This window comes from Pyrus communis, chromosome 3 (genome assembly GCF_963583255.1).
Source record: "Pyrus communis chromosome 3, drPyrComm1.1, whole genome shotgun sequence".
Lineage (NCBI taxonomy): Eukaryota > Viridiplantae > Streptophyta > Magnoliopsida > Rosales > Rosaceae > Pyrus > Pyrus communis.
Window position 1 is genome coordinate 3618827 of NC_084805.1, and position 25651 is coordinate 3644477.

At 35.8% G+C, this 25651-nt stretch overlaps 2 protein-coding genes across 2 annotated transcripts; both read right to left on the reverse strand.

The window, feature by feature from the left end:
• Positions 1 to 99: 99 nt before the first annotated feature.
• Positions 100 to 894, reverse strand: LOC137727686 (NAC domain-containing protein 30-like). Its single transcript, XM_068466511.1, has 2 exons — positions 735 to 894; positions 100 to 401 (listed from the first exon to the last, which is right to left on the reverse strand). The coding sequence occupies exons 1-2, from the start codon at positions 892 to 894 to the stop codon at positions 100 to 102; spliced, it is 462 nt and encodes a 153-aa protein (XP_068322612.1).
• Positions 895 to 16908: 16014 nt separating this feature from the next.
• Positions 16909 to 24304, reverse strand: LOC137727513 (ABC transporter G family member 25-like). Its single transcript, XM_068466362.1, has 3 exons — positions 24191 to 24304; positions 23194 to 24010; positions 16909 to 17942 (listed from the first exon to the last, which is right to left on the reverse strand). The coding sequence occupies exons 1-3, from the start codon at positions 24302 to 24304 to the stop codon at positions 16909 to 16911; spliced, it is 1965 nt and encodes a 654-aa protein (XP_068322463.1).
• Positions 24305 to 25651: the final 1347 nt, after the last annotated feature.

Here is a 25651-nt window from a genome sequence, read left to right on the forward strand (position 1 = left end):
GTGTAATGACGGCATTTCTCTTTAACAATAAAGTTTTCAGAGAATTATTAATGAGTATTGTCAAATGCTGGGATCAATTGAGGAAAATTAAATAACAAGTTAATGGATAGACGATGTTGAAGAACTTGCCTGAGGGGGTGCATGTTCAGAAGTTTGGAGTCGATATTCATGTATGATCCAGTCGGTTTTGTTGCCGTTAGGTGCCCGTCCCTTGTAGAACACCAGGGTCTTCCTCATTCCTATAATGTTGTCCTTTGAAAGCACTGCCTTGTCTCTTCCTGTTGCCTTCCAGAATCCAGCAGCTGTGGCTCTATTTGTCCGCGTTCCAGTCGGGTACTTCTTGTCTTTGTGACTGAAGAAGTACCACTCGTTCTGTTCACTGTAACCTAACCTGCATCTCGCTGTACCACACAATACATATACATAGTTCTCAGAATGACTGAATATGCTCATAATCTTATGAGATGTCAATAAAAACTCTTTTGTTTAGCCATTGATGAGTGATGACAGAGAGTAGCATTTGTGTTTATGTTGTTTCTATCTGTTTTGTTTTGATTTTGCTACCAACAAGCATCCGCGCATTTTTCCAATGTTGTTTTCTTTCTACACGTTGCCATATCCAAAATTTGTAAATATAAATATAGTATGAACACAAAAACGCCCTTAGGACCATATCTATTTATGCCATTTCGAAGTCAAGCTGCAAATGTTAAAATTAAGTTGGTTCTAAGTACGTTGTATGTCCCATGGTTCGATTTTGTATAGGTCAATGTCAACGATGACATCTAGGTCAATATGTAGTGAGTTGATCTTTCTTTTCAGGTAGTAACCCACAAGTTCTTCTTCTGTCGGGTGAAATCTGAAGCCTGGTGGAACACAAGATTCCATCTCCATTACTAATGTTCAGTATGTAGACGCACCTGCATATCAGGCAAGGAAGTATGAGGAAGAGTAATTATTATACTTTTGACCAGCTATATATGTGCATGAGTGTTTATAGAGAGAGTACTACCAATCTTGTTGTAGTAATAACAACGTAATTATGTGTTATTAACTAAAATCTTATCATAATCATATTATACAGTATATATGAGATATTATATTTGAACGTGATTGCATTACACTACTAGCATTCAAAATGGTACAACCCTCTTCTTATTAAAGGGTACCATAGAATTTTCCTATGTATATTCATCCATCTCGTGAAATAAAAAGAGTCATGTGATCCATTTTTTTCTCACAGACATATTGCCTATGTAACAGTCATGGTTGTCATTCCTAATCTTCTATATTTAACATTTTGTAGTCCCTTTCTTTATAACTTAGTTTCAATTTCTTAGGACTTATAAATTCCTTACTCAAACATATAGCCGCAAGCTTCTTGTAATTGGCCTAGGTCTAACATCAAAGAGAAGACAACCAAACAATTTACTCTTAATTTGGAGAGATACTGAAGAAGGAATTCTATAAGTTTTATAGAACCTATACTATAGGGGCTAAATTGTTAGCTAGTAATGATGGCGATTTCACTTTGTGGGAGCTGTGAGTGGTCCTGCATGTGTTTTTAGCTAAATGACACTGCGGAAAAAGAAATCATGACAGACTAGTAGTGGATTGGAAACCACCACACACTAACATTAAAACATAGGATTATCTTATAATTAAGCTCAAGTAATTTGTTTTCATTAGTTGCATGGAGTAATTAGGCAAAAGTATATCAAACACAAAAGTTGGCCGAAAAGCTTGACTTTGCTGGCACAAGCATGTTATATTTCTTTGAGTGCAGTGCACTCCCTGCTTCCTACCTCCTGCTCGATCAATCTCTACTGGTAGTAACAGTGGCGCGAATTAAATTCCTTTAAGCATTTCATTTCATACCCAGGACATAGCCACACAATCAAAACTAATCTATTAAGACCAATCTAAGATTTTCATTAATTACCGTGAGATTGTCAATTTGATCTATATAGTACAAACAAATCATTGATCGATCGATGGATCATCCATAACACAAAATGTTAATTTCTAATTAACCGTAAATGTAGATGGATGACACAAACACTAGTAAGCTCATCAGTTAAAAGGCACTAAGAAATTAAAAAAAAAAAATTGCAATATATATGTTGTATAATATATAGTTCTGCATGCTGCATTGTGATTGAGTACATATACATGATCGGAATAGTATATCATGCACACAGGAAAATACTCACAGGAAATCTATAAAATGTGTTGCTCCAGCTGCCTTCTTTGCTCTAGGAAGAGAACTTGTAAGAGATCAGGAAAGGAAATACTCAAGGATGATATATGCAGACGTAAAAAAAAGAAGGAAATATTGAAGATGTATGTATTAGTTGGATCCGGGGAACCCTAGCTTCTGTGTGTGTAAGAGAGAGAGAGAGAGAGCTTCTGCAGTTTCTGTGAAGTGAATATTAATTTGTTGATGAAGAGAAAGAGAGGCTAATAAATGTATTTATATACATGGGCCAGCTGCTCGATGGTGATCATGACGAAGATTTAGATGAAGAAAATAGCTAGTTGTAATTAGTTTAAAAACAAGAGGTATGGTATGGAATTAAGAGAGAGGAGAGGAGAGGGTAGTTAAGAATGGTAATGGTATTGATTGCGCATTGGCATCGCGCGTGGGGTGGCAGCTGAGACAATGAGATGCAAAGCTTGTGTTTGGACGGCGTGAGTGTGACACCATGTTTACACGCCACCCCCGCCCACCGCTATTTTGTGTTCTAAGATTTTCCCACACACACACACACACACACACACACACACACATATATATATATATATATATATATATCTATGTATGTGTATACATATACTATTCCTTTAACTAAACTACGTTTTAAGCTTTAAGATTTAACAACATTCACTCCCACACTATCCCTTGAATTTATCATCTCATTTTTTGTTGTTTATATAAATAGTTTTTCAAATCCCCCTCGAGAAAAAGAGTTATCAGTTTTCAAAATACATCACTAACATACCAATATATATATATATATATATATATATATATATATATCACATCATCACATTCTCTCCTTTCACTATCCATCTACTCCTCCCTGTCGATTCTGTTTGGTGTGCCGGCCTTTGCCATTTGGTACCATTCATCTGCTGCCACATATACAGCCGTGGCAGACTCCCAACCTGCCCACATCAAATAGCTCATTTTCTAGTGAGTTTTATCGTATTCATTTTTATTTAATTTGTATCTGCCAGATGAGTCTCGCCAAAGTCATCCATCACTCTTCGATCACTAAATTAAGGTTGGGATAATATAATGGGCTAAGCTTTCTTATTTGTTAATTAATACACTTGGGAACAAGAACAACCTTTCTTATTCATTCCATTCAGTCCTTATCAGTGGGTTAAATATATATAGATACAACTAGAAAAAATATTTTTCTCTGATTTAGATAAAACCCTGTCGTCCCCTTTACAGCTATTTTTTATCTTGTTAATGTGTGGTTATAAACTAACATTGTTTTAGTTCTGTTGGAAAAGGTTTCCTTGGATTTCACTACTAAATTTCCCGGATTTATATAAGGGCCAGTAAACCTATATACCTGCAACGTGGAAAGGTTGTCAGGCAGTATGTGGGGAGCTACACTTTCTTGTGCTCTTGGTGCAGATCACGATCACATTGCGGAAAGATCATAGTTAAAAATAGGAGAGCTTCAGTTGAGTTAAATGTTTTTCATCCTACACTGTATTGAATATATTTCAATATCTGAACCATATATTTTAGTTCATCTTTAAAAGATTATTACTACAAAAAAAAAAAAAAAAAAAAAAACACCTATATCCATTGTTCTCATTTCAAGCTTTTCTCGAAATATTGTTTATATCGTATTTATTTACTTTTTTTGCTTAAGCTAGATATCTTAGCCATTTCAGATTCATCTATTTTTTTTTCAAGGATGATCTATAAATAAAGATTTAAAAACATACAGTTTTTAAAACAAAAACACTCATGTGCTAACATGATCGTTAGTTAATACGGTGTTAACTATTTATTTGAGGCCACTCCACGTATATCTCCCATAATCCGAAATGTTTATTTTGTTAAGTAATCATTCAGAGATCATCATTGCATAAAATTAACCATTTCAAAAATTGTTTTATACCATTCAATTGTTATCATCAAAATTTTGTTTATTTATATGAAATGTTGTGTTTGTCTCTTTCTTCGATTATAGTTGGGTGACTATGTCGGAGAAATTTTATAATACATGTGGGTTATGAAGGGAAAACTTTGTTCAATTAAGATTATTTGAGAAACACATACAATAAAATTAACATTAAAGGCGGAACTAAGGAAAACATGACCTCAAAATTCAATCTTTAACCCATGAAAAATTCAAAAGCCTAGTGACTCACCACAAATTGGAAAGAGAAAGGATTGAGCTTCATGCCCTTAAAGCACATCCTTGTTTACACAAGGTTATTACCCGAGTGAAAGGCCTTCAATTTCTACCCTTGATCCTATGTTTGCTCCTTGTAGATGTGTTGAATGGAAACTCCGAGTTCCAAAAGGATGGAACCTCTAAGTCTCCACACCAAAGATCTTTGCTCCTTGTAGACAAGAAGTTATCCATGTCCATTATCCAATGTGATTATTATCCATGAGTCCATATGATTCATGTGAATTGATTTGGAACATTCTTCTTAAATCGTATTCACGTGCTTTGCCAAAAGATTCCCGAATCATACCACAAAGTGTTCTCCTTCTAGGACTGAAGGTTAGAGATCCCTTGTTGTACACTCACATGTCTCTATAAATAAATCAATGATCCCAGCAATGCTAGGAACGTACCCAAGATTGCGCATGGTCTTTGTTGCATTGTTATATGATCAAAGACGTATTCATAAGGCAACCGTGGCGTCTTAGAAAAAGGACTACTTTACATTATTGCCACATGAGGACTCTTTGTCGATCATAGTTCAGTGAACTCCATAACCTTTTGAGCACCTATATGTTTGTCATAGTGTCTTACACTAATGACTTGAGACAAGTCATACTCTTGATTAACATATCACATACTAACCTTTGCAGATTATTAATGCCCAATTGACAATCTTATGGCTACAAATGTTTTAGGAATGAATATAAGAGAAAGGTCTCATTGATTTAACTATCTTAGATCACTTGTCCCTTAGGTTAATTACATTCCTTAGATTCTATTATTGATTATATACATAATATGTAAGAACACTATAACAAACATTGCCCTTCCATTAAACTAAACTAGCATTGCCTACACACTTTGTTTGTGTGAATATTTTTTATTTTTGTTTTTAAAATAGGAAGAAGAGAGGGAGAGTGAGAATGTGGGAGTGGGAGTGAGAATAGAGATTTCTGTTTTTTGTGTTTTATTTTGTAATATTATATATATGCTAAAATCATTCCTAAAGCTGTTACATAAATGAGTGGCTTTCAAGGTATACTTCAAACATATTATGGTTATTGTAAGGGATGAAAGACTATTTTAAGGCACGTAGTAACAAAATTATGTGTTTGTCAAAGTTTTGCACACTCCTAATACTCTTAACCCTAATATTCAAAGAATGTTTACAAGGTGACTCAAGATTCCTAGGAGATAACATGCGCACTTTGTTAGATCCTAGAAGCATGTATATGTGTGTTTTCATACATCTTACTAATGTTAAAATCTGCAGAGATTTGCCCCTATATATAAGTAATGTGTCTCTCCAAATAATGTGTAACTCTTCAGTTACACCCATTGAATTAGACACATTGCTTCACCAAAAGTTGCTTATAGGAAGCTATTCTGCGCCTTGCAATGTGACAAAAAGTCACTAATCCCTTGGCTTTACAATTCTGCAGAAATTATTTTTCCGAAGAGGGGGAAAATAAAAAACTACTTCATTTAAAGATTATCCCTGTAAATTTTCACAAATCCAAATCATTTTGCCATTCGATCATTGCTTTGAACATTTCGACGTCTATATATATAGAGAGTCCAATTCGGTCGTTGAGTAATCCCTTAAATAAGCATCTTTGTAGAGCTCACTCCACATCATATTTCAACATACTAACCCGTCCATCTTTTAGGTTTACCCCTCAAGGATCATCTTTAAAAAAAATCACCCAAATTCAAAACCATTTTACTATTAAATTAAATGGTATCATATTATGTTTCTTTGAAAAACTGTATTTGTATATTTTCTTTACTACAGTTGATTGTCTTAATAGGTTTGAATCTGTCTAATTTTTTTTGCAAAGATAATTTATGAATGAATATACTAAAAAGTAAAAAGTTTGGATTGTTGAAGAAAATTATGAAAATGAGCTAGCAACATAGTAAAAAAAAAAAGTTCTTTCCTTTTCGTGAATGAATGGAAAATTATAGACAAGTTTAGGCTTGTTTGCTTATAAGTGCTTATGCACGAATTGTTTTGATTATAAACAAGTTATTTTTGAGTGAAATGTACGATATTCATTAAACATAAAATTAAAAAAAAAAAAAAAAAAAAAAAGGTTGTACAAGAGTATAGGTTACAAATTGTAGAAGTTAATAACTTCTGAAAAATCTTGTCAGGACTTCAACTTGGAATCAAGGAAAAATGAGATAAACATTACATACTTTCTTGAAAAAGTATTTGGAAATTGTTATTCTAATCTATTTGCAAAAGCAGTCAGAAACGGTTTTAGCCCGTCATGCAAGCAATGTCAAACATCCCTAATAACACAGAGGTAAAGGAAAGAAGTACTTTGGTTCTATTGTTGAGTGCAGTCCTATATATGACTTTTCCAATTTATTGACTTTATTCAGCTTCCTTCAAGTTGGAAAATATGTAATGATTCGTAACATTATGTTTTCCTTCTGATAAGTCTTAAAAGTTGAAGGATCAAAATTAGTGTTACAGACCCATACCACAAGAGTAAAGATACTTTTAACTCTATCTTGCAAAAACCTTGAACCATCAAAATGTCAGCAAGTAAAGCTTGATAAACTTTTAGCTTCTCAATTGCCCCAACCCAATGCTAATACCCTTTTATTACCTACTAGCTGTCGTTTTCAATCCATATTCTTGAAATTTAATTATCCCACAACCTTGATCCATTCAAGGTTGAATCATCTAGATATATGATATCATCATGAACCTAATCTATTAAAATCATCACATTCTGATGCGATCTACCGACTTTACTTTATTAATCTATATGTGTTTATTTTTGTATTTTACATAACATTACTCAACGACCATGGTATTAGAAATCGCTTTCACCTTGATTAGTACAAGCTAGCAGGATTAATTGCTTAAATTAATACCTTAATCATTTGGTTTAAAGACTAAGACTAATATATGCTACAGTATTAGCTGCAGGTACCCTTTTTTTAAATTAATTACTAAAAGTTAACATATAAATGTTGCTAGGGTTTATGATGGATGGCGTGGAATCAAGAAAAGCTTTGTGCATATGATCTTATGCTAGATTCTGCTGTTTAACTGAATATTTAAATGTGACCCTTCTAATGACTACTGTATAAAAAGTTGAAATGAATCGGGCCAAGATAAACAAAAACGAGATTGTTGGCGCAATGAGCTTATATGGGTGCATGAGTTCTCCATGAACTTAAGGTTAGTTAATTTTCACTAATTAAGCAGGCAACCATGCACTTAGCCTTCTCATTTTTAATTAGGGTATTACGTACGTACTTGAACACTAGTTGTTTTCTTCTCTCTTTTGCTATATAATTAAATTCTCCTTGGCAGACATGACCTCAAGCTAATTAGAATATTATGCTACATCATCTTCATTAAAACTTGAATTCCTCTCTCGATAGTTTAAATGAATTTAGTGTTAAAACTCTTGCTATTTTTTAGCATTCTGATCAAGTTTTAAAAAAAATGAAAGAAGTTCAAGTTAATTAATTATATATATTTTTTATTTAAAAAAATAGAAGTTTAACTACACAATATTTGTCATAATGTAAGGACTAGGGACTACTATGCAGTACTTCTTTGGTTGTGAATCATTAGTGCCAGCATGCATAAGAGGAAAAAAAATAATAAACATAATATTTTTCTTTAAAATATATAATGTCACATATACATTATTATAACATATGAAATAATAATGTCATCCATTGTTACGGTACACACAATAATTTTTCGTTTTATGCATGCTGGCATATAAACGCATGCATGAAAACTGTAATCAAGAGAGAAGCATGTGGATAGCTCATGTAACCTCCATGACCTCTGTTTTGTGTGAACAAGGGTTGACGGAGGAACCATTCATTATTCCTTAGGATTTCAAAACAAGAACGACAATCATGGTGGCAGATCTCATTTGATGGATTTCAGCACAGAATTGAACTTTTGAATATTATAAGTACCCCTAGTTAGTTTTGTGAATTCTTAAGCCATATACGAGGGCTAAGAGCAAGTTATATATATGTTTTATCTGTGTAGTAAGCCACAAATATTTTTGTGCACACAAATGTGAAAACGTGTTAAAAGTCTACCCAATCGCCTGCATGGTATAACAATCCGTAGTAAAATAAGAGACATAATAGGGATCGGTGAATGCAAGGCTTGTAATTTCATAGATTGAATATACTCTCAATACGCTTCCTCACGTGGCTTCTCAAATTTCAATATATAGTCTGATACTTTGGACATGGAAACATATGGCAAACAAGTGGAACTAGCTAGCTAGCTAGCTAGTGGGAGATCATAATTAGCCAACACCTTAATACAGTATGTATAAACACTGCGCGCATTAAGTCGAAAGTTGATCAATTTGCAGAGGTCTGTTTCATGGCCGGTTTCGGACAGGCCTCTAACAGGATAAGTCGGTGCCATTAACCTCACATCTTATAAAATTGACAACTAACCAGTTCTTTGCTGATTTTATGGTAAAACTATAAAAAATTACAGTTACACACACACACACACACGCAGGCACACATACATATTTATATATGGGAAGAATCAGATTGTAACTTGTCCTTCTGTTGGTCTACATAATTTGATGTCTAATTTTTTTGGTCACAATCCGATCGGAGACTGGAAAACAAGCTGTAAAACGAACTAATAAAATGGTTCTCGAACTTGCAACATATTGTGGAATTGTTGGAACGATTGATACACAGCAAAAATAGGGTAGCTGATGGATGATGATCATCGTCATGTTTGTAATTTGTAAATGGTTAGACTCAAGAGTGGTTGGTGGGGTTGCTTTCCCAAACAAGAAATAGTGCAAAGGAAGCAATTAAGTTGGATGCTTGGGCGGTTTGTGGGACTGGGTGGCCGCGTCCCACGTACATTAATGTATTTAATTACCATAGACAATAGATTTTAGCCACATTTTCAATCCTCCTCGTAATATCCCCTATCTATATATCATACTTGCAAAAAACATTTTAGAATATATATATATATATATATATATATATATATATATATATTGAGAATTGTTATTAGCACTTCAAAAATCTCATTCTACACTCCTCACAAGCGTAATTTTCTTTCTAATTATAGAAAGTTTGAAGTGCCAAATGAGATTTTTGGAATGTTAATAACAATTCCCTATATAGATTATATGATAAAATGTTGAACAAGCTTGAAGAAAATGACTTAAACATGTTCCAGGAGAGAGAGAGAGAATAACTAAGGGTGATCATGACATGTCTCCTCACACCCCCAAGTTGTCCCTTTTATATTTGCCCTAAATGTATCTCAGACGTAGAGGTCTTGATGATTACTTGTGGGGTTTAAACACTTTGTCTGTTCTTGTTCCTGTACGCGAGATCCCTTTTACACTTACAAGCGACAAGTACAATATATTCATCTTCATGGGTGTGATATAGCAACCAACCATAATATAAATAGAAGTGTGATACTACTTTTTTTTGTATATTTGCAAGACAACTCAGTTACACCCCTACTTCGGGTATGACGGTAAAATTTTAAACTACCTTAGGAGTGTGTTTCATGCTGCAGATGATTTCTACGTAGTATTTTTTTTTTTCTTTTCTTGCGGGTCTCTGTACTTTTTTGGTATTTAGATCGAATAAAGTAAAAGATAATTAATAGATCCGCAACTTCACAACGTTTGGTAGGCTATATTGAGTTTTTATAGTTAATGACCATATCTAAGATATGTGAAAAAGTGAAGTTCGAAAACCTCATTTATTTCAAGGCTTTGTTGTTTTTATTTGACTTTGATTAGACACGTTGGAGCTTCCTCTCCTGGAGGCAGATTCTCTGCCCTCCTACTTCCCGTGCCCTCCTATTTTGTGTGGTCACGGTAAAGCCACGTCAACATTTTATATATATTTTTTTTATAGAGATAATAAGACAAAAAGGAATAGTAATATAAAATGTTGACGTGACTTAACTGTAGCCACACAAACAGGAGGGCACGAGAAGTGGGAGGGCAGAGAATTTGCCTCCTCCTCTCCTGGTCATGTCCGTGTTGAGTTGCATAAACACTTAATTTCTCTTGGTAATTTAGCATCCTCCTATATACTTGGGTCAAGAAGTTAATACGGATGTGCTTCCTAAGGGAGACTCAGCTCTTGCAACCTGTGGTGAGATTTTTTAACTCTATATATGGGTTATTTTCTTGATGCTTTCTTCTAGAGGCTAAACCTTCGTACTTTTTTATGTTGAGCTTCATGTAGTCAACAATTACGGAGATGTGAATTCCATCTAAGGCTCCAAGATAATTCTAAAATATAGGTAAATTAGTTAGTTGACAATAACACTGTACCTACAAATATAAACCAGAAAAAAAAAAAAAGAAAAAAAAAAGGAAGAAGATGAATTTTGATCTTTAGTACCTCAAACGTCCCCCATCTGTTTAAGTTTGCACCTTGAAGATCACATTTAAAATATCCAAAATATTCTTAATTACGGCGCGCAACAGAGTAAATTTTTTGGTAGAATGATAGTATTAGTGAGTCTGATAATTAATTGTTAGTAGGTGTGTGACAAAATACTCTTTGCTAATTACGGTGAACGATAGATTATAAAACTGTCTATAGTTACTTGGAGAGATATTCTTTGAAGTGTGATGACTCTATAATTTAAATTATTCCCAAGAATGTTTTTAAATATTGCGACTGCTTTTTTGACTGATACATGCCTTGCTCTTTGCAACTTACCATTTCTTTCAAGATTGACGAAGTTTTGAAACACATATATGCTTGTTAACTTGAAGGTATTCAATACACTCAATTTTAGTTCCATTATATAACCAATTATATATTGTGGATGCAGGTTTCATCACATGATAGTTTGATGAAAATCACATATGTAATAGCACCGTTGCCTAATTGACCAACATCCTTGAAAACTTAAAAAAAAAGGAGGGTGTCCACCAAAGGGCCTTAGATGCCTAAGTCAAAAATAGTTTGAGAGAAACTGAACATAAAGAGAATTCTTAATAGTAAAATTGTGATTGTTGATTTCCCAGTTTGACTTGGTTATGTATAGGGTAGGCTCCTCACATGTAGCCTGGAAGCAAGTTTGCATGCCATGCTAGGCAGGCAGTTATGTTCTGCTATTGTGGTGTAGACCACACTCTGCAAAATATTGGAGAAATCTCTGGTGGTAGGAGTAGTCTTTGGCAGGTTAATCCGCATAAGCAGAGAGTTGACCCTTGCCTCCTTGAGCCGGAGAAGGCTCGATGACTTGAGTGGGGATATCATAGGCGCGAAGGACACCTTGATACGTGTATGACCCAAAGGCTCATGACCTATAAGGCATGCACATGCTTAGCCCATTAGGGTCTAGTGTGATATATGCTCAATACATGAAGAATAAATCTGTCATTTTGAACTAATAGTCCACATATTGTTCTTCTGTTAAATGTACTTAATTTATGTCTTTCCACGTATTGTCATTTATTTTCAGCTAACTATGTTAATGACTTAGTACTACGAAACCTATAACAAAATCAAGCAACCATTTGGTTACAAGTTACAACCGCAATGATGGTGCCCAAATAATTTTCATCATTTTCTTCATGTTTGTGGAAATCTACATTTAAAAGAATATGTGAAAACTATATACATTTTTCTGTTTAAATTTTATTTGATATATATTATTATGATAATAAACTTACATAAGTTTAGTTAGATACCTACATGGCTACATTGAAGCTATGAGTTCCACCTCATGTTAAATACAAGATGACTCACTAAATAATATTTCCAATCCCTGCCAAATTTCTTATCAGTATAGATTGCTCACAAATCCTTCCAACATCAGCAAAATCATCCATCTGTACCATAGACTCTCCACCTTCCCCTATATCACCACCTCTTTCTCTGAACTTTTACACCTCAAGTTTACTAACCTTGCATTGTCATCACTCGAGTGCGTACGGAACACATAGAGTGAAGATACTTTGTAGGAAATAAGAATGAAAAGAAGTTGGCTGAATAAATATGAACACTGGAGATGAACAAGATTCTTAGGTTTAAAAAGCGCCAGACTTCTCATCTATTTGGGTTGGCCAATAAAAGAGGGGCCTAAAAATTTACTGGGCTTTCATTCAAACCTAAAGACAAATTGGCCTCAAACTTTATTGGAGCGATCCAAAACTTTAACAAATGACCCCAATAGTAGTAAATAATAATCTGATATTTAAATAGGAAACTGTTATTAGCATTCCAAAAATCTCATTCTACACTCTTCATAAATATATTTTTCAATCTAATTATAAAAAGTTTAGAGTGTTAGATGAGATTTTTGGAATGGTAATAACAATTCCTTTCAAATATACTAAAACTCAAAATGCACTGGAACACTGTTCATCCTATTTTGTATTTGCTACGTTTGTGTTAATACCTCTCTGCCATTTTTGTTCAAAAAAAAAACAAAAAAAAAAAACCTCTTGAAAGTGCCCCACACTCATCACTTTCCTCCCACTTCTGGTCGACTTATATTCGGATAATAAACCTTCGACTTCCCCTCACCAAATTTCATCTCCAAATCGTTCCAATTGAATTTCTTTTCCTTCACCTTTGACATGTTGAAGTTCACATCAACATCAACATCATCTTCCTGTAACCTACGAGCTTAGTTCAGGTTTGAGTTTTTCGATAGAAATCCGATGATTCTGATGACGCCCGTCATCGATCGATTGGTCTAAACGATTCCTCATCCACTCCTTTTTTTTTTCCCTCCCATCACACACATCTTATCGACCTTGCCCCGACCCCTCACCTCGCTTGCCTTTTCTCTTCCCATAACAGCATATCCAACTTCTATATCTAGTTTGGTCCAGTCAGGCCATGATCCATCCTAATGATTGTGGCCCTAGTTTTGTTGGTCTTGAACTATTTAGTGTGTTAGTCATGTTTCACAATAGCAGTTGTTAGAGTGTTTGCGGCGGTTCAATGTGTAAATCTAAAGCTGTTATGACTCCCTCTCAGATAGCTTGGGCTTTCTTGGCCTTGCCTTGGGAGGCTATGGCTTGGTTCGTTGGTTTTTGGTTTTGTGGTGATGGCGAGTAGTGTTTTAGAAAACGAGCTTTAAGACATGCCTAGGCGGCTTCAAAAGTGGGGCGACCATGAAAACATCTCTGCCAGTGGGAATAGGCTTAAACTCGCCTAGACATGGTCAAGAGGCGTTTGAATCGTTCGACTGGGCGTTTGTTTAAAAATTGTCGAAATTTGAAAATTTTTAGTTGAAATGTGAAATTTTTTTAGTTACAGAGCCGGTTGCACTTCGAAAAAAAAATCACACCTTCTCGTATCAGAAGGTCATACCCTCTCATGCTGCCTACCTGAGCACCATTAGCAGTCACTGTGAGCCTCAAAACTTTCAAGAGGCTAATTGTCATGTTGTGTGGAAAGAAGCCATGTGAGAAGAGCTTCAAGCTATAACCAAACACCAAACATAGAGTGTAGTCAAACTTCAAAGGAAAGAAGGCAGCTGGTAGCAAATAGATCTACAAGGTTAAGTTTCACTCTAATGGATCCATTGAGAGGCATAAAACAAGGTTGGTTGCTCGAGGATTCACCCAAACATATGCAGTGGATTACAAAAAAAGATTTTGCACATTGGCAAAGATGAACATTGTTAGGGTGCTATTGTTAGTGGCTATCAACAGTGGTCTATGTATCACTTGGATATGAAAAATGCATTTTTGCATGGTGATCTCCAAGTGAAAGTGTATATGAAGATGCCATCAAGTCATATTGGTTTGTAAGTTACACAAATCAATCTATGCACTAAAGCAATCACCAAGGGCTTGGTATGCTAAGGTAAGTTTTGTCCTTAAAGAGTTTGGATTCAAAAGGAGCAATGTTAATTCATCCATGTTTGTTCGTAGTGGGACAGTTCGCAATATTGTGGTAATTATTTATGTTGATGATCTCATTATCGCAGGTGACAATGCTGATAAGATCTCCACTCTCAAACATTAACTCCAACACAAATTTGCAATTAAGGATCTTGGGGTGTGTTTGTTGTATCGGACTAGACTAGCTTTAGGGATTAAATTGGACTGGTTTAGAATAGATTAAGTTGAACTCATTTAGTGAAACATTTGGTGCAGTATCGGATAAGGATTAGAATAAAAAATAATAAAATTTTATTCTCTCCTTTTCTTTTATTTTCGTTTTCGTTTTCTTTTTCTTTTTCTAGAATCTCTTGTTTGCTTCCCCAAATCTCTCCTCTTACTTTCCCGTCCATCTCTGTCTCAATCTCTCTCTATCTATTTTCTCCCTCATCAGCAAATTCCACTCTTTTTACTCATTCTCAGAAAAAGCCTTGGCATTTCACAATCTTCAACATCCATTTTTCCAGAATCTTTCAGATCACTCCAAATTATTCGAAATTTTCTTTTGGTTACCGTTTTGTCATCTGGGTTTTTTCAGAGCTTATTGTCATATGGGTTTTGCAATTTGAGCATTTTGGATGCCAAAAGCATGTTTGATTCTCCTTCCATTCCTCTCTAATTCTATTATACATCCTTCATCTTCCATTTTTGCTAAATTATTACTGGAAAATCCAAACATATCCATTTCCTACAACCCCATTTCTTATAATCCAAATCGTATTCATTGGTAATTAACATCACCATCAAAAAGTTTGTTTTTTTTGTTTTAGACTTTGTCATTTGGGTTTTGTCATATGGGTTGTCATCTGGGTTCTGGCAGATCCTGTATCAAACAACAAACCACTGTCTCTTCCAAGGCCCCAGATCCGACCGACCAAGACTCTTCTCCGAGTTGGAGCCCAGCAATTTAAGACCTGTTGGAAGAGTTGGCGAGCGAAGCACATGAATGAAAAAGACAAGCAAAGCAAACAAATGAAGTTGGTCTTAGCAGTCCTGTTGTTTTCGGGGGTTCTCGCTAAGACCACCTAAGGAGGTTGCTAGTCGAGGCGATCCCCTCGTAGTACTGTTAAAAGTAGTCTCAGCTCCAAACAAACACTGGACTACACTAAGTGTTAGTCCAGTCTAGTCCAGTGAGAGTTAGAGAAGCCAAACAAAGGGCCCTTAGTGTTAAAATATTTTATCAGAATAGAAATGGCAACATCCAACAAAGGGTTATTTTTGAACCAAAGGAATGTCAGGGCTCTTCTCAAGGAATCCAACATGGGTGATGGTAAACCAGTCTATACTCCTCTTGATACAAGCATAAACTTAGCTTGGAAGGCAAGCCTCTACCAAATATTGGTCACTATTAGTTGGTAAGTTAATCTTACCACCACAAGACCTGATATTACCTTTGCTGTTAGCATAGCTAGTCAATTCATGCACTTCCCTACACTGGAGCACTCCAATATTATCAAAAGAATTTTGCACTACCTCAAGGGGTCAGTTGGCGTGGATTCATCATGTGAAAAATTGCAAACACTCAGGTAATTAGGGTACTATGATGCTAATTTGGCAGGGAATGCAATTAGGTGACTTAGGGTTTCATACAAATCAACGGATGTCCTCATTTATTTATTTATTTTTTGTGTAACAACCAGGCAACAATGCATATTGCATCAAACCCAGTTTTTCACAAAAGAAGAAAACACATCAAAGTGGACTACCATTATGTTCGTGCTCAAGTTTAATCTCAAGTGATTCATATTCACTACACCAGGAGCACTGATCAACTAGCAGACATCCCAACAAAACCCTTAGCCACAAATCAGTTTCAACGACTGCTTTCCAACCTTGGTTCCATCAATCTTCTGGACCCTGAGGGGGAGTATTGGAAGTTCACTGGGTAATTAGGGTTTCTGGGTATTTAGAGTTTGGTCAACTATCGGTTATCCTTCCACTGGATATTGAGCGTGCACCGCTTGGTTTCTAGGTAGCTGCTAATCAGTTGTCAATCCTCCTTGTATTTAGCAATCTCGATTACTTGCCAACCCTCCTTAGCAATCTCTCATGAATGAATATACAAATGTACACTTGAAAATCAACAAGAAGCATCAGCTCTCACAGTGCCAATGGGCAAATTAGAGATCGATCTTGTATTTTCCGTCATAATATCCATTAGGTGCTTGTGCAATATGTAATGACCAAAAAATTAATACAATAACATATATGAATTGATTCATATATGCATCCAATTATCATCATTAGGATATGTCATTTTAATTAACGTAATATATAGAGATTGCTTTATTATTGCATTTCATCAAAACTATTGAACGATTTAATGTTTTCATTATTTACATTTACTCAACAAAATCGCTCTTGATGCCTCAATAGTCACAGTTGGTGTGAATTGAACTGCAATACAACACAGAGTGTTGTTGCCGACATACGATCTATCAACTTGTACAAACAAACACAGAGATAACTAAATTTATCCACTTCGGACAAATACAGCTAAAGAGGTCTTTTGAAGAACAAGGAATCCAAATGCATGTAATTATTGTACAAGTATGTCAAACTTTGTTGCGCCTCAATGCAAGGTAAGCCAGTAACCTATATGCAAAAAACATAAACAACATGACACAAATGCTTGTCGCAGGGCTAATCTGCCCTTCGACATCTTGCTCAACAAAATTGCAGCTTGCTTTGCGATCACCTGCATGATCATGATGATGAGATGAGCAGCCCAAGAGGGATGATATTTTACTACCTTCCCCATATTGGACATTAATTAGCAGCCTATAACTATAAAAGGTAGTAGAAATATATTTGACCCAAGCCAAACAAGACGGAACCTTATGCACGTAATATCCTCCGGTCAGCAGAAAAGCTAGCATTGTCACTGTTGCTATCGTGGAGGCCCGTTTGGCATCCATGATTGCCGCGCCTAAAGCAAGGCCAAGCCCTTGAGACACTAGCACGTAGCCAAGTAGTACCAACAATGTTATTAGAAAAGCGCCCAAGTCGGGTTTTAATCCAGCCATCCAGTAAACCATGATGAGAAATATTGTAGGAAGAATAAGCTCCATCGGTAGGTCTCCAACCATTCGAGCCATGAAATATGAAGAGAGAGTGTACATACCCGAGGCCTGCTCCTTGATGAAAATGGCACGTTCTTGGGGAAATGCAAATACCGAGTTGAAAGAAGGTAAGACTCCCCAAAAAATAGAGATGAAGAAGAGAAGGCCCAAATGATCCTGGATATCTAAATAATCTGATTTCCACCACATTAAACCAGCTAACAATGCAGCGGCCACTACCTGGAAAATTCGCAGCGAGTTGAAAGACTCATGCCTTCGTTCCTTAAGGCTTCTTTGCAGCAAAATGCTGAATTGGTTGAACCAAGTGGAAACAACATCACCGATACTTGTTCTCCGCTCTTTCGAACAATGGCTCTGGACGTAAGTCATTTCTTTTGTTGTTGCACTGGTAGTTTCCAAGCATTCAGCTTTGACCTTGGGAGATAACAAGGTATTGTATGAGGAAATAAGGATTTCTTTCATCTTGGGCTTATCCCTTTCGCTTAGACCATTAAGTTGGCACACTCCTGCATATATTCAATGAATGAGTTACTATCTAATTTGGATCAATTCTTTTGGAAGCTATATTTCTCCCACCAAAGTAAACATGGATAAATTTTAGACAGTAAAATTTCAATCTTCCCAAGAATTGAAGACCATGTTTTGCAGCTGAAGAAATTGCACAAATTTATGGCAGAACATCACAAAGCTTAACAAAGTGTGCATAAATTGTATCTAAAGACATTTTTTATTTTTTTTATTTTTATGAATCTACGTAGTCATACATTTATTTGTGGTCACTATGATTCATCAACCATTATCTAATTAACTCAAAACATTAGTCTTTTACAATCAATATTGATCTAAACATTCATTATCTAGAAAATTAACCTCATCGAAACCATTAATTAATTGGTCTATCTATCAAAAGATAGATACCCGAATGTAATATTCTCATAGTAATAGTAAAAACAATGAACAATGCTCAAGTCCTAGCTATATAGTCCAATAATATCATGAAAGGAAGACGATGTTTCGATCTAAAATCATTTGACAATAAAATAAATAGTTCAACACCTTATTAGTCCTTGGAATATTCTAAACTTTCCAATGTGAGATATTTATTCGTGTAAGGATGAGAATTTCCTTACTTGTTAGGTTCCAAGTGTTGTTTACATAATCTAATTAAAGAAGATATAGCTATCTGCATAGATTCAATATTTCGTTTAAAAACATTGAAAAGAATATGCCACTACCGAGTATGATGCGGATGACCACACTGGTCCATTTATTTATTTTATTTTAGGTCATCAGTCATCACATCGGTCCGTTTAATCGAATAGCACATTTTAGTGGTACTCATATACATAATTAAACAAAGATTTTTTCTTATAAGAAAAGACATGAATAGGAAATGCACAATAACTAAAGAAATATTATTTGATTACTATACTACGTACGTATAATCTAACGGTTGAAAACATAGTCTATATAATCTAAAGGTTGAAAAACATAACCTATATGCGTCATCATGTGTAAGCAAATAATAAATAAATTGCAGACCGAATTTAGCACAAGTGAGAGCATCCACTAATGTTGGTGCTGCCACTAAAGGGGTGGCCACCACTTACTCAAATTGTATTTCGTGGAAAAGTTTATACTAATTTTACGTTTTGAACTTTTTATTTTACGAACAAAAAATGGTAAGACTCGGGACCAATTAACACGTGTTAATTCTCAGTATAATCCTGAGCCGGCCATAATCCTGTGTCCTAAGATTCGAGAAAAAGTTGATGATAAATGAAGGACGAAAAAGGCAGAGACGGTGACCAAGAAGATGAGGATCCCCTTGCGAGGATTCTGGAATCTTCAAATCGTGTTTGTTTATTGTACATTACGTGATTAATTTTTATCAAATATTATTTATATTTAATTTTAAATAAAAGTATTTAAAAATAATTTCTGACCATACGATATGCAATGAATGGACACAATTTAAGGATTTTCAAGATCCTTACAAATAGAATCTGGAGAAGATATTGATTCGACCAAGAAAACCCACTTAAATTATTCAAAGTGGCCAAACGAAATGAATACTCACGCGAAGCTGAGGTGAAATTGATTCGACCAATGAAAACCCACTTAAAACCTCACATTGGACTATTTACCCTGGTGAGGATTCTCGTCGGATTCAATTTGTGAGGATTTAAGAAATTTTTCAATTACATTCGTTCATCGTATATCATGCGGTCAGTTTTCTTCAAGTACTGTTTATATTCATTTTTAAATAAAAGAATTTATAATAATTTATGACCGCATAATGTACGATGAACAGATTTGATTTGAAGATCTCCGAAATTCTCACTCTTTACCCAGTTCACTATCCAAATTCCAACTCAATAATTTCAAGTTAAAAATATCCTGGTCAAACATACATATACTATATTGACCGACACGGTGATTTACAAAAACAGTAAAACAAACTGTTGTTTAATCAAATGATCAAATAATTTTCAGTTTGTGTGATTTTGCATCATTAAGGACACACTCCAAAATTGTTATAAAACACTGTTTCCAAAAAAAAAAAAAAAACAGAAAAAAAAAATATCGTTATAAAACACAATTAGCCCTAAAAGTTGCACCTCAAATAAGATTATTTCAGAAATCATTCCAAAGAAACTCCTTATAAAAAAGTTCAGTTTACATAATATGTATAGGAAAAAACTATTAAATTTTTCACCGGAAGTGGGGTGCAAGTATTATTCCCTATAAAAAAAAGATATGATATCCACACATCATTTTTTACTTCTCACACATTCTTTTAATTTTTGACCATCAGATCGGATGAATTGAATAAGATCAAAAGACATAATTAACAAGAGATGTGTGAGAAGTAAAAAAGGGTGCGTGGATAGCACACTCCTAAAAAAAACATATAGGTATATATATGTCCCAGTCTTATGCTACTAAATACTAATAGCATGGAACGACCTTAAAAGTAATTAAGATGATGGAAACTATGGGATAATCTAACTATTAAGATTAGGAGGCAATCGAGAAAATGTTTTATATACAAATTTAAAGAGTCTAATATATATGAAGGGCTCATCAAAGAGACAATGATGCGATTGGCCAACTTCCGAATGTTTATGCTTCCTTAACTAAATGATGGTTTCTCACGCCACTAATTCCGTCACCAATTTCTCCACCTCAAACATGTATATTTCATTATATTGTCTATGAATAGATTAAAGGCAAAGGTTAAATAAGGGACATGAAGCCCTCTAAGTTTGTTTAATGGTCTAATTAACATATTTTGTCTATTCATCTCACATGTAAGTGAGAGATTTTAGATTAGATTTTTGTCAAAGGTGAATTTAAACCATATTATTATAGTTAGCCAGTGTGAGGTTTTAACCCACTTCCTTACCTTTTTAGTGTGGATAATTTCATTTATTCAAAAAAGAAAAAAAATGATAAAATTCCCTAGCTAGCTGGTCAAAGATCACTTGTTCTACACTTGGTTGTAGTGTATTATTTAATTGTAGCTTTTGTAAAGGTGAGTGACAAACCCCACCCATATTCTCTTCGAGCAATAATAATAGCAACTTCAATAATGAACCGAAGATAATCCTAAAATAAGTGCTAAAGACGTTGAAATTAGAGGTTTCCGATGACAATCATCCAATATCGTAATTGTTACTTTGACATCATATTTGACAACTACTGAATTTCAAAAGTTTAAAATGATATGAAGCCAATAAAACTCTTCCCATTTCAATGTTGTCGAGAAGAGAGAAATTTTTTCAAGTTCCCGAAAGACCAGCTTAAGAAATAACTGTAAAGTTGGTGCAAGCTAGGGTAGTCTTCCTCACATGTAACGAACTTGCATGTTAAGGAGCAACTTTAACATGCACGATCCACAATCCGTCAATTAAAAAAATAAAAAATTCCAACTTGATTGGGAATTCAAGCGATGGCTGGGATTCCGTGGACGGTCCAAATTAAGAGGTATACAATTGCCCATAAAATAGATCATTGAACCCCCTGTTGAAATAACACTATCTCATTACAGATCTCTCTCTCATTAATCTACTTCCTACTAAATTAGGAATACATCGGACCTTGGAAGTCAAAATCCACTAATGAAAACCATTTTCGGGTGGTTCTGTACCGCATAAAGCATTTTCTATCCCCACCTGCTAATCATTTGTGTTTTGCTTCATTGTTTTTTAACGATAGTTAGTAGCAGTAGGAGGAGGACATGAAACAAATTCACAATTATCGTGCCGTTGCTAATAATAACTTTATTTAGAGGAGCCGACTACTTCTTATTATAACCACTAAATCGTAATACTAGTGACACTGATGATTAATAATATTGAAATCATCTAGCTAGCTAGTCTTTATATAATTCCCAGAATATTTTTTTTTAAAAGGATTCCCACTCCTTGCACGAATTGTCATCACCTAGCTTATAAAGTGGATTATCAATTATTTAGACCACCTAAATACAATTACTTCGCGGTAACATGTTAAATTATCTAACCAAATAACATTTAACTTCCTACAAGGCTACAGACATTTGGCTATTAACTCAACCCAATCTTCTCAAGTTATTATTATATATCAAACTGAAGCTGTAGCACAAGTTACAACTAGCTGCTACTGTGCATGTCAGTTATTAATTCCAATCCGAGCAGTGAGGCCTTGGATAAACGAGGAGTATTTTTCAGGCACTACTCCAAGGTCAAAGCATTAGCAAAACATCAGAGACCCGTGGAGAGCACTAAACCGTTTTAATTTGACCACCATTAATTAATATCTAGGATAATGCTAAAATCTATTTTATGAAAAAAAGTAATGGTAGATCAATAGTGATATCTATAGGATATTTACTGATACCTCTGTAATATGTCAATAAATATGATAAATAGGAGCAATAATTTTTGACACTTGATAATCAGGGTTAAGAATAAGAATTAATGGTAGATAAGTGGTATCTATATAATGTTTTCGACCTAATAATTGTTGTGGACTTGTGGTAGTTATAATGATCAGTGCACCATTACACTCTCGATAAGTAGGACACGACCATGAGAATGGAGTCACCCATCACCCATACCATATGGCATATAACCATGATCAAGTCCATCACCATATATGATCAGTTTATCGATCCACAGCAGTAACTCACATCCTATGTATGGAGAAATAATTGCCCCACATACATATGTATGGTCTCCCTCTTTCTACTACTGACTGAGACTGACTTTGGATACACACACACACACACACACACACAGACATACTTGACTGTATGCTTTGGACCATTACTTGACCGTATGCTTTGGACAATTAAGTTAGGATATGAACTGAAATGTCTCACATGTAAAGTTAATTAAATTTCGCATGTGCGTATAAGAAGATTGACTATTTTTCGTATAACCAATTGTTTTAATGTTGGAATATCTCGACTTTTTTTATAGTATTAACATCAGGTTGATCTACGTGTGAAGTATAATGGTCATACATGCTCTACTTATACAATTTGTGTTGTCGTTATTAACTTTGGCTCATTTATATTTTGGTGTCGGTTTTGTTAGAGGATTTTAAAGTCTTATGCACCAACATTTGGTTGAGTGAAAGAATCAAGAACAAAAGAACTAATTTTGGCAGAACTAAGACCAGCAAGTAGATGTATAAGCTAGTGATATCTGATGAAGCAAAGTAGTTAAATTAAAAATAAATCAATAAAGGTAGGAAAAGATGACATACCATTGGCGAGATCAAGGAGGAAGTCGGCAGGGTTCATGGGGAAAGCAGGCGCGAAGCCAATAGATCCAAAGTAGCTGATGGCCTCACACCCCTTCCCAAAATACAAGCACTTTCCGTCGCACAGCACCAACACCGAGTCCAACATCTGATACACTCGGCTTGACGGCTGGTGCATCGAAGTCACGATCGTCTTCCCCTTGTGCGCCAGCGACCCCAGCGTGCTTAGCAGCCGGTGTGCCGCCGTCGAGTCTAGACCCGATGTCGGCTCGTCCAGAATCAGTAAGCTTGGATTCATCAACATCTCGTGCGCTATGCTCACCCTCTTCCTCTCCCCTCCCGACACGCCACGTACGAAGGTGTTGCCGATTATGGTGTTCTCGCACTTGTGCAATCCGAGCTCGGAAATGACGGACTCCGCGGCGGAGATTTTATCCTTCTTGGAGATGGTGCGAGGGAGGCGGAGGAGGGAGCAGAAGACGAGGGTTTCACGGACGGTGAGGTGAGGGTAGAGAACGTCGTCCTGAGGGACGAAGCCGGTCCTACGGAGGACGGCTTTGGTGAAAGCTCGATCGTTGGCGAGGACGGTGCCCTGATGTTTGTGGGTGAGCCTGCCGGCCAGGGCGTTGAGGAGCGTTGATTTGCCGCTTCCTGATGGGCCGAGAATGGCTAGGATTTCTCCGGGGGACACCATTCCTGTGATTCCATGCAGGATTGTCCGTTCTTGTTCTTCTTGTCCGGGTTTGTCCTTGTGACCAAACAAACACCCTCCGTACTTTGATTTGTTGTCTATCTTCACTTTGTAACACACGTCCACGAACTGCATCATCATGAGCAGCGTACATATATATTTGTATGTGAATCAAGAACGTATATATATATACATATCATAGAATATGATATAATTTGATTTTAACTAGCTAGCTAGATAGATAGAGTCAAGTAAATTTCAAGTTTTGGTCAACTGAGACATGCAGCTCCGAATACGGTTGATTGTTACCTTGAGAGTGATAGGAAAGCAATTAGTGGATGAGATTAAGGAGGGCAAATGATTCGGTGATTGATCTGAACCGTTGGGAGTTTGATTTCCACCGTTACGATCCATCCCTGCCATTGTATATATAGTTTCTTCTTTTAATAAATATTTATTTAAAGCAATAATATTGGAAAATATAGAACTTAGAACATAGAGAGAGAGAGAAATATACGGGAGAGCGAGAAAGATCGAGTGCAGGGGAGCACAAGAGAGGGTATTTATTTAGTTGGGTAAGGTGGGGAGGGTGAGGTCTGATGGAGGAGGGTTGGGCTGCACTGCCACGTCAAAGTGAAATGCCCACAACACATTGTGCTACGTGGCGGCTCCATGCAACACTGGGCTGCTTTTCGGTATGGATTCATGGAAAAAAGTATAAAATATGATGAATATGATGCCTCCCTTCCCCCCGCTTCAAATTTCTTTTTCTTTGATTCTTTTTCTCTATCTTTTCCTTTTTCTTTTGTTTTCTTTTCAATTGAGTACGTAAGACATAGAGAAATGGATAGCCAGCTATAAAAAAAGGTTTTGGAATGAACACACACAAGAGAGAGAGAGAGAGAGAGAGAGAGAGAGAGAGAGAGAGAGAGAGAGCGATTGCTGTTACTTTTAAGTTGTGAAAGAAAAAGTGCATTTGGAAGGAGAAAGTAAGCTTTGGAAATCTGGAATGTATACGAGAGAGAACATGATCAGATAATGATGAGAGAGGAGAGAGGAGAGATATCTAGCTAGCATTCATTTACTATTACTAAGCACAGGAAGAGGAGGAGGACTTCATGTCTGTCTTTCATTAATAACCAGATATATATCAGTCTTCATCATCAGATACAGATGCATGCATGGCAATTGGCAAGTAATTATATATTATATATGTATTAAGTAGTGGATGGTGTTGGTCCGCGTCAAAGATATGAAACTTCGTAGATGAAAACATGAAAATGGTAGTGCGTAATATTCAACTCAAGAATATATAGGCAGCGAGAAATACGGTTGGCTGCTACACACCAAAAGCACAACGAGAACCGGGAGAAATTTCAGGGGTAGAAAGCGGCAAGCACCTTCGTTTTACAAGCCACACTACACGTCATCATCCTATATATATATATATGTGTGTGTGTGTAATTTTTCCTGGCTAGGAGGGATTTTTCCGTACCTTTATTCCAGACAGCATGAAAAATTTCTATGAAGCTGGGGCAGCAACGAAATTCACCACCGCTAAAAGCAGTGGGGTCGGGTGGGGCGTGGCAGGTACACCGCTGATCTTAGCTTTATGGACGCGTGTCCTGCGAGAGACCCTTGTGGCACCAGACGCCGGCCCACTACTCGGCCAATTCCAGTTTCATTCCTGCCCTACTATCTTTATTTTCTATCTTCCCTTATGCATCGGTGTTGTACGTACAACTCTCACAAAGCACAGCAAGAGTGCAC

Coding starts and splice junctions, on each gene's coding strand:
- LOC137727686 (XM_068466511.1), bottom strand. CDS start 894: ATGGAGATGGAATCTTGTGTTCCACCAGGCTTCAGATTTCACCCGACA. Junction 402..734: donor CGAACCATGGGACATACAAC/GTACTTAGAACC, acceptor TGTGTGGTACAG/CGAGATGCAGGTTAGGTTAC.
- LOC137727513 (XM_068466362.1), bottom strand. CDS start 24,304: ATGGCAGGGATGGATCGTAACGGTGGAAATCAAACTCCCAACGGTTCA. Junction 24,011..24,190: donor GCTTTCCTATCACTCTCAAG/GTAACAATCAAC, acceptor ATGATGATGCAG/TTCGTGGACGTGTGTTACAA. Junction 17,943..23,193: donor CCTCCTTGATCTCGCCAATG/GTATGTCATCTT, acceptor GAATATATGCAG/GAGTGTGCCAACTTAATGGT.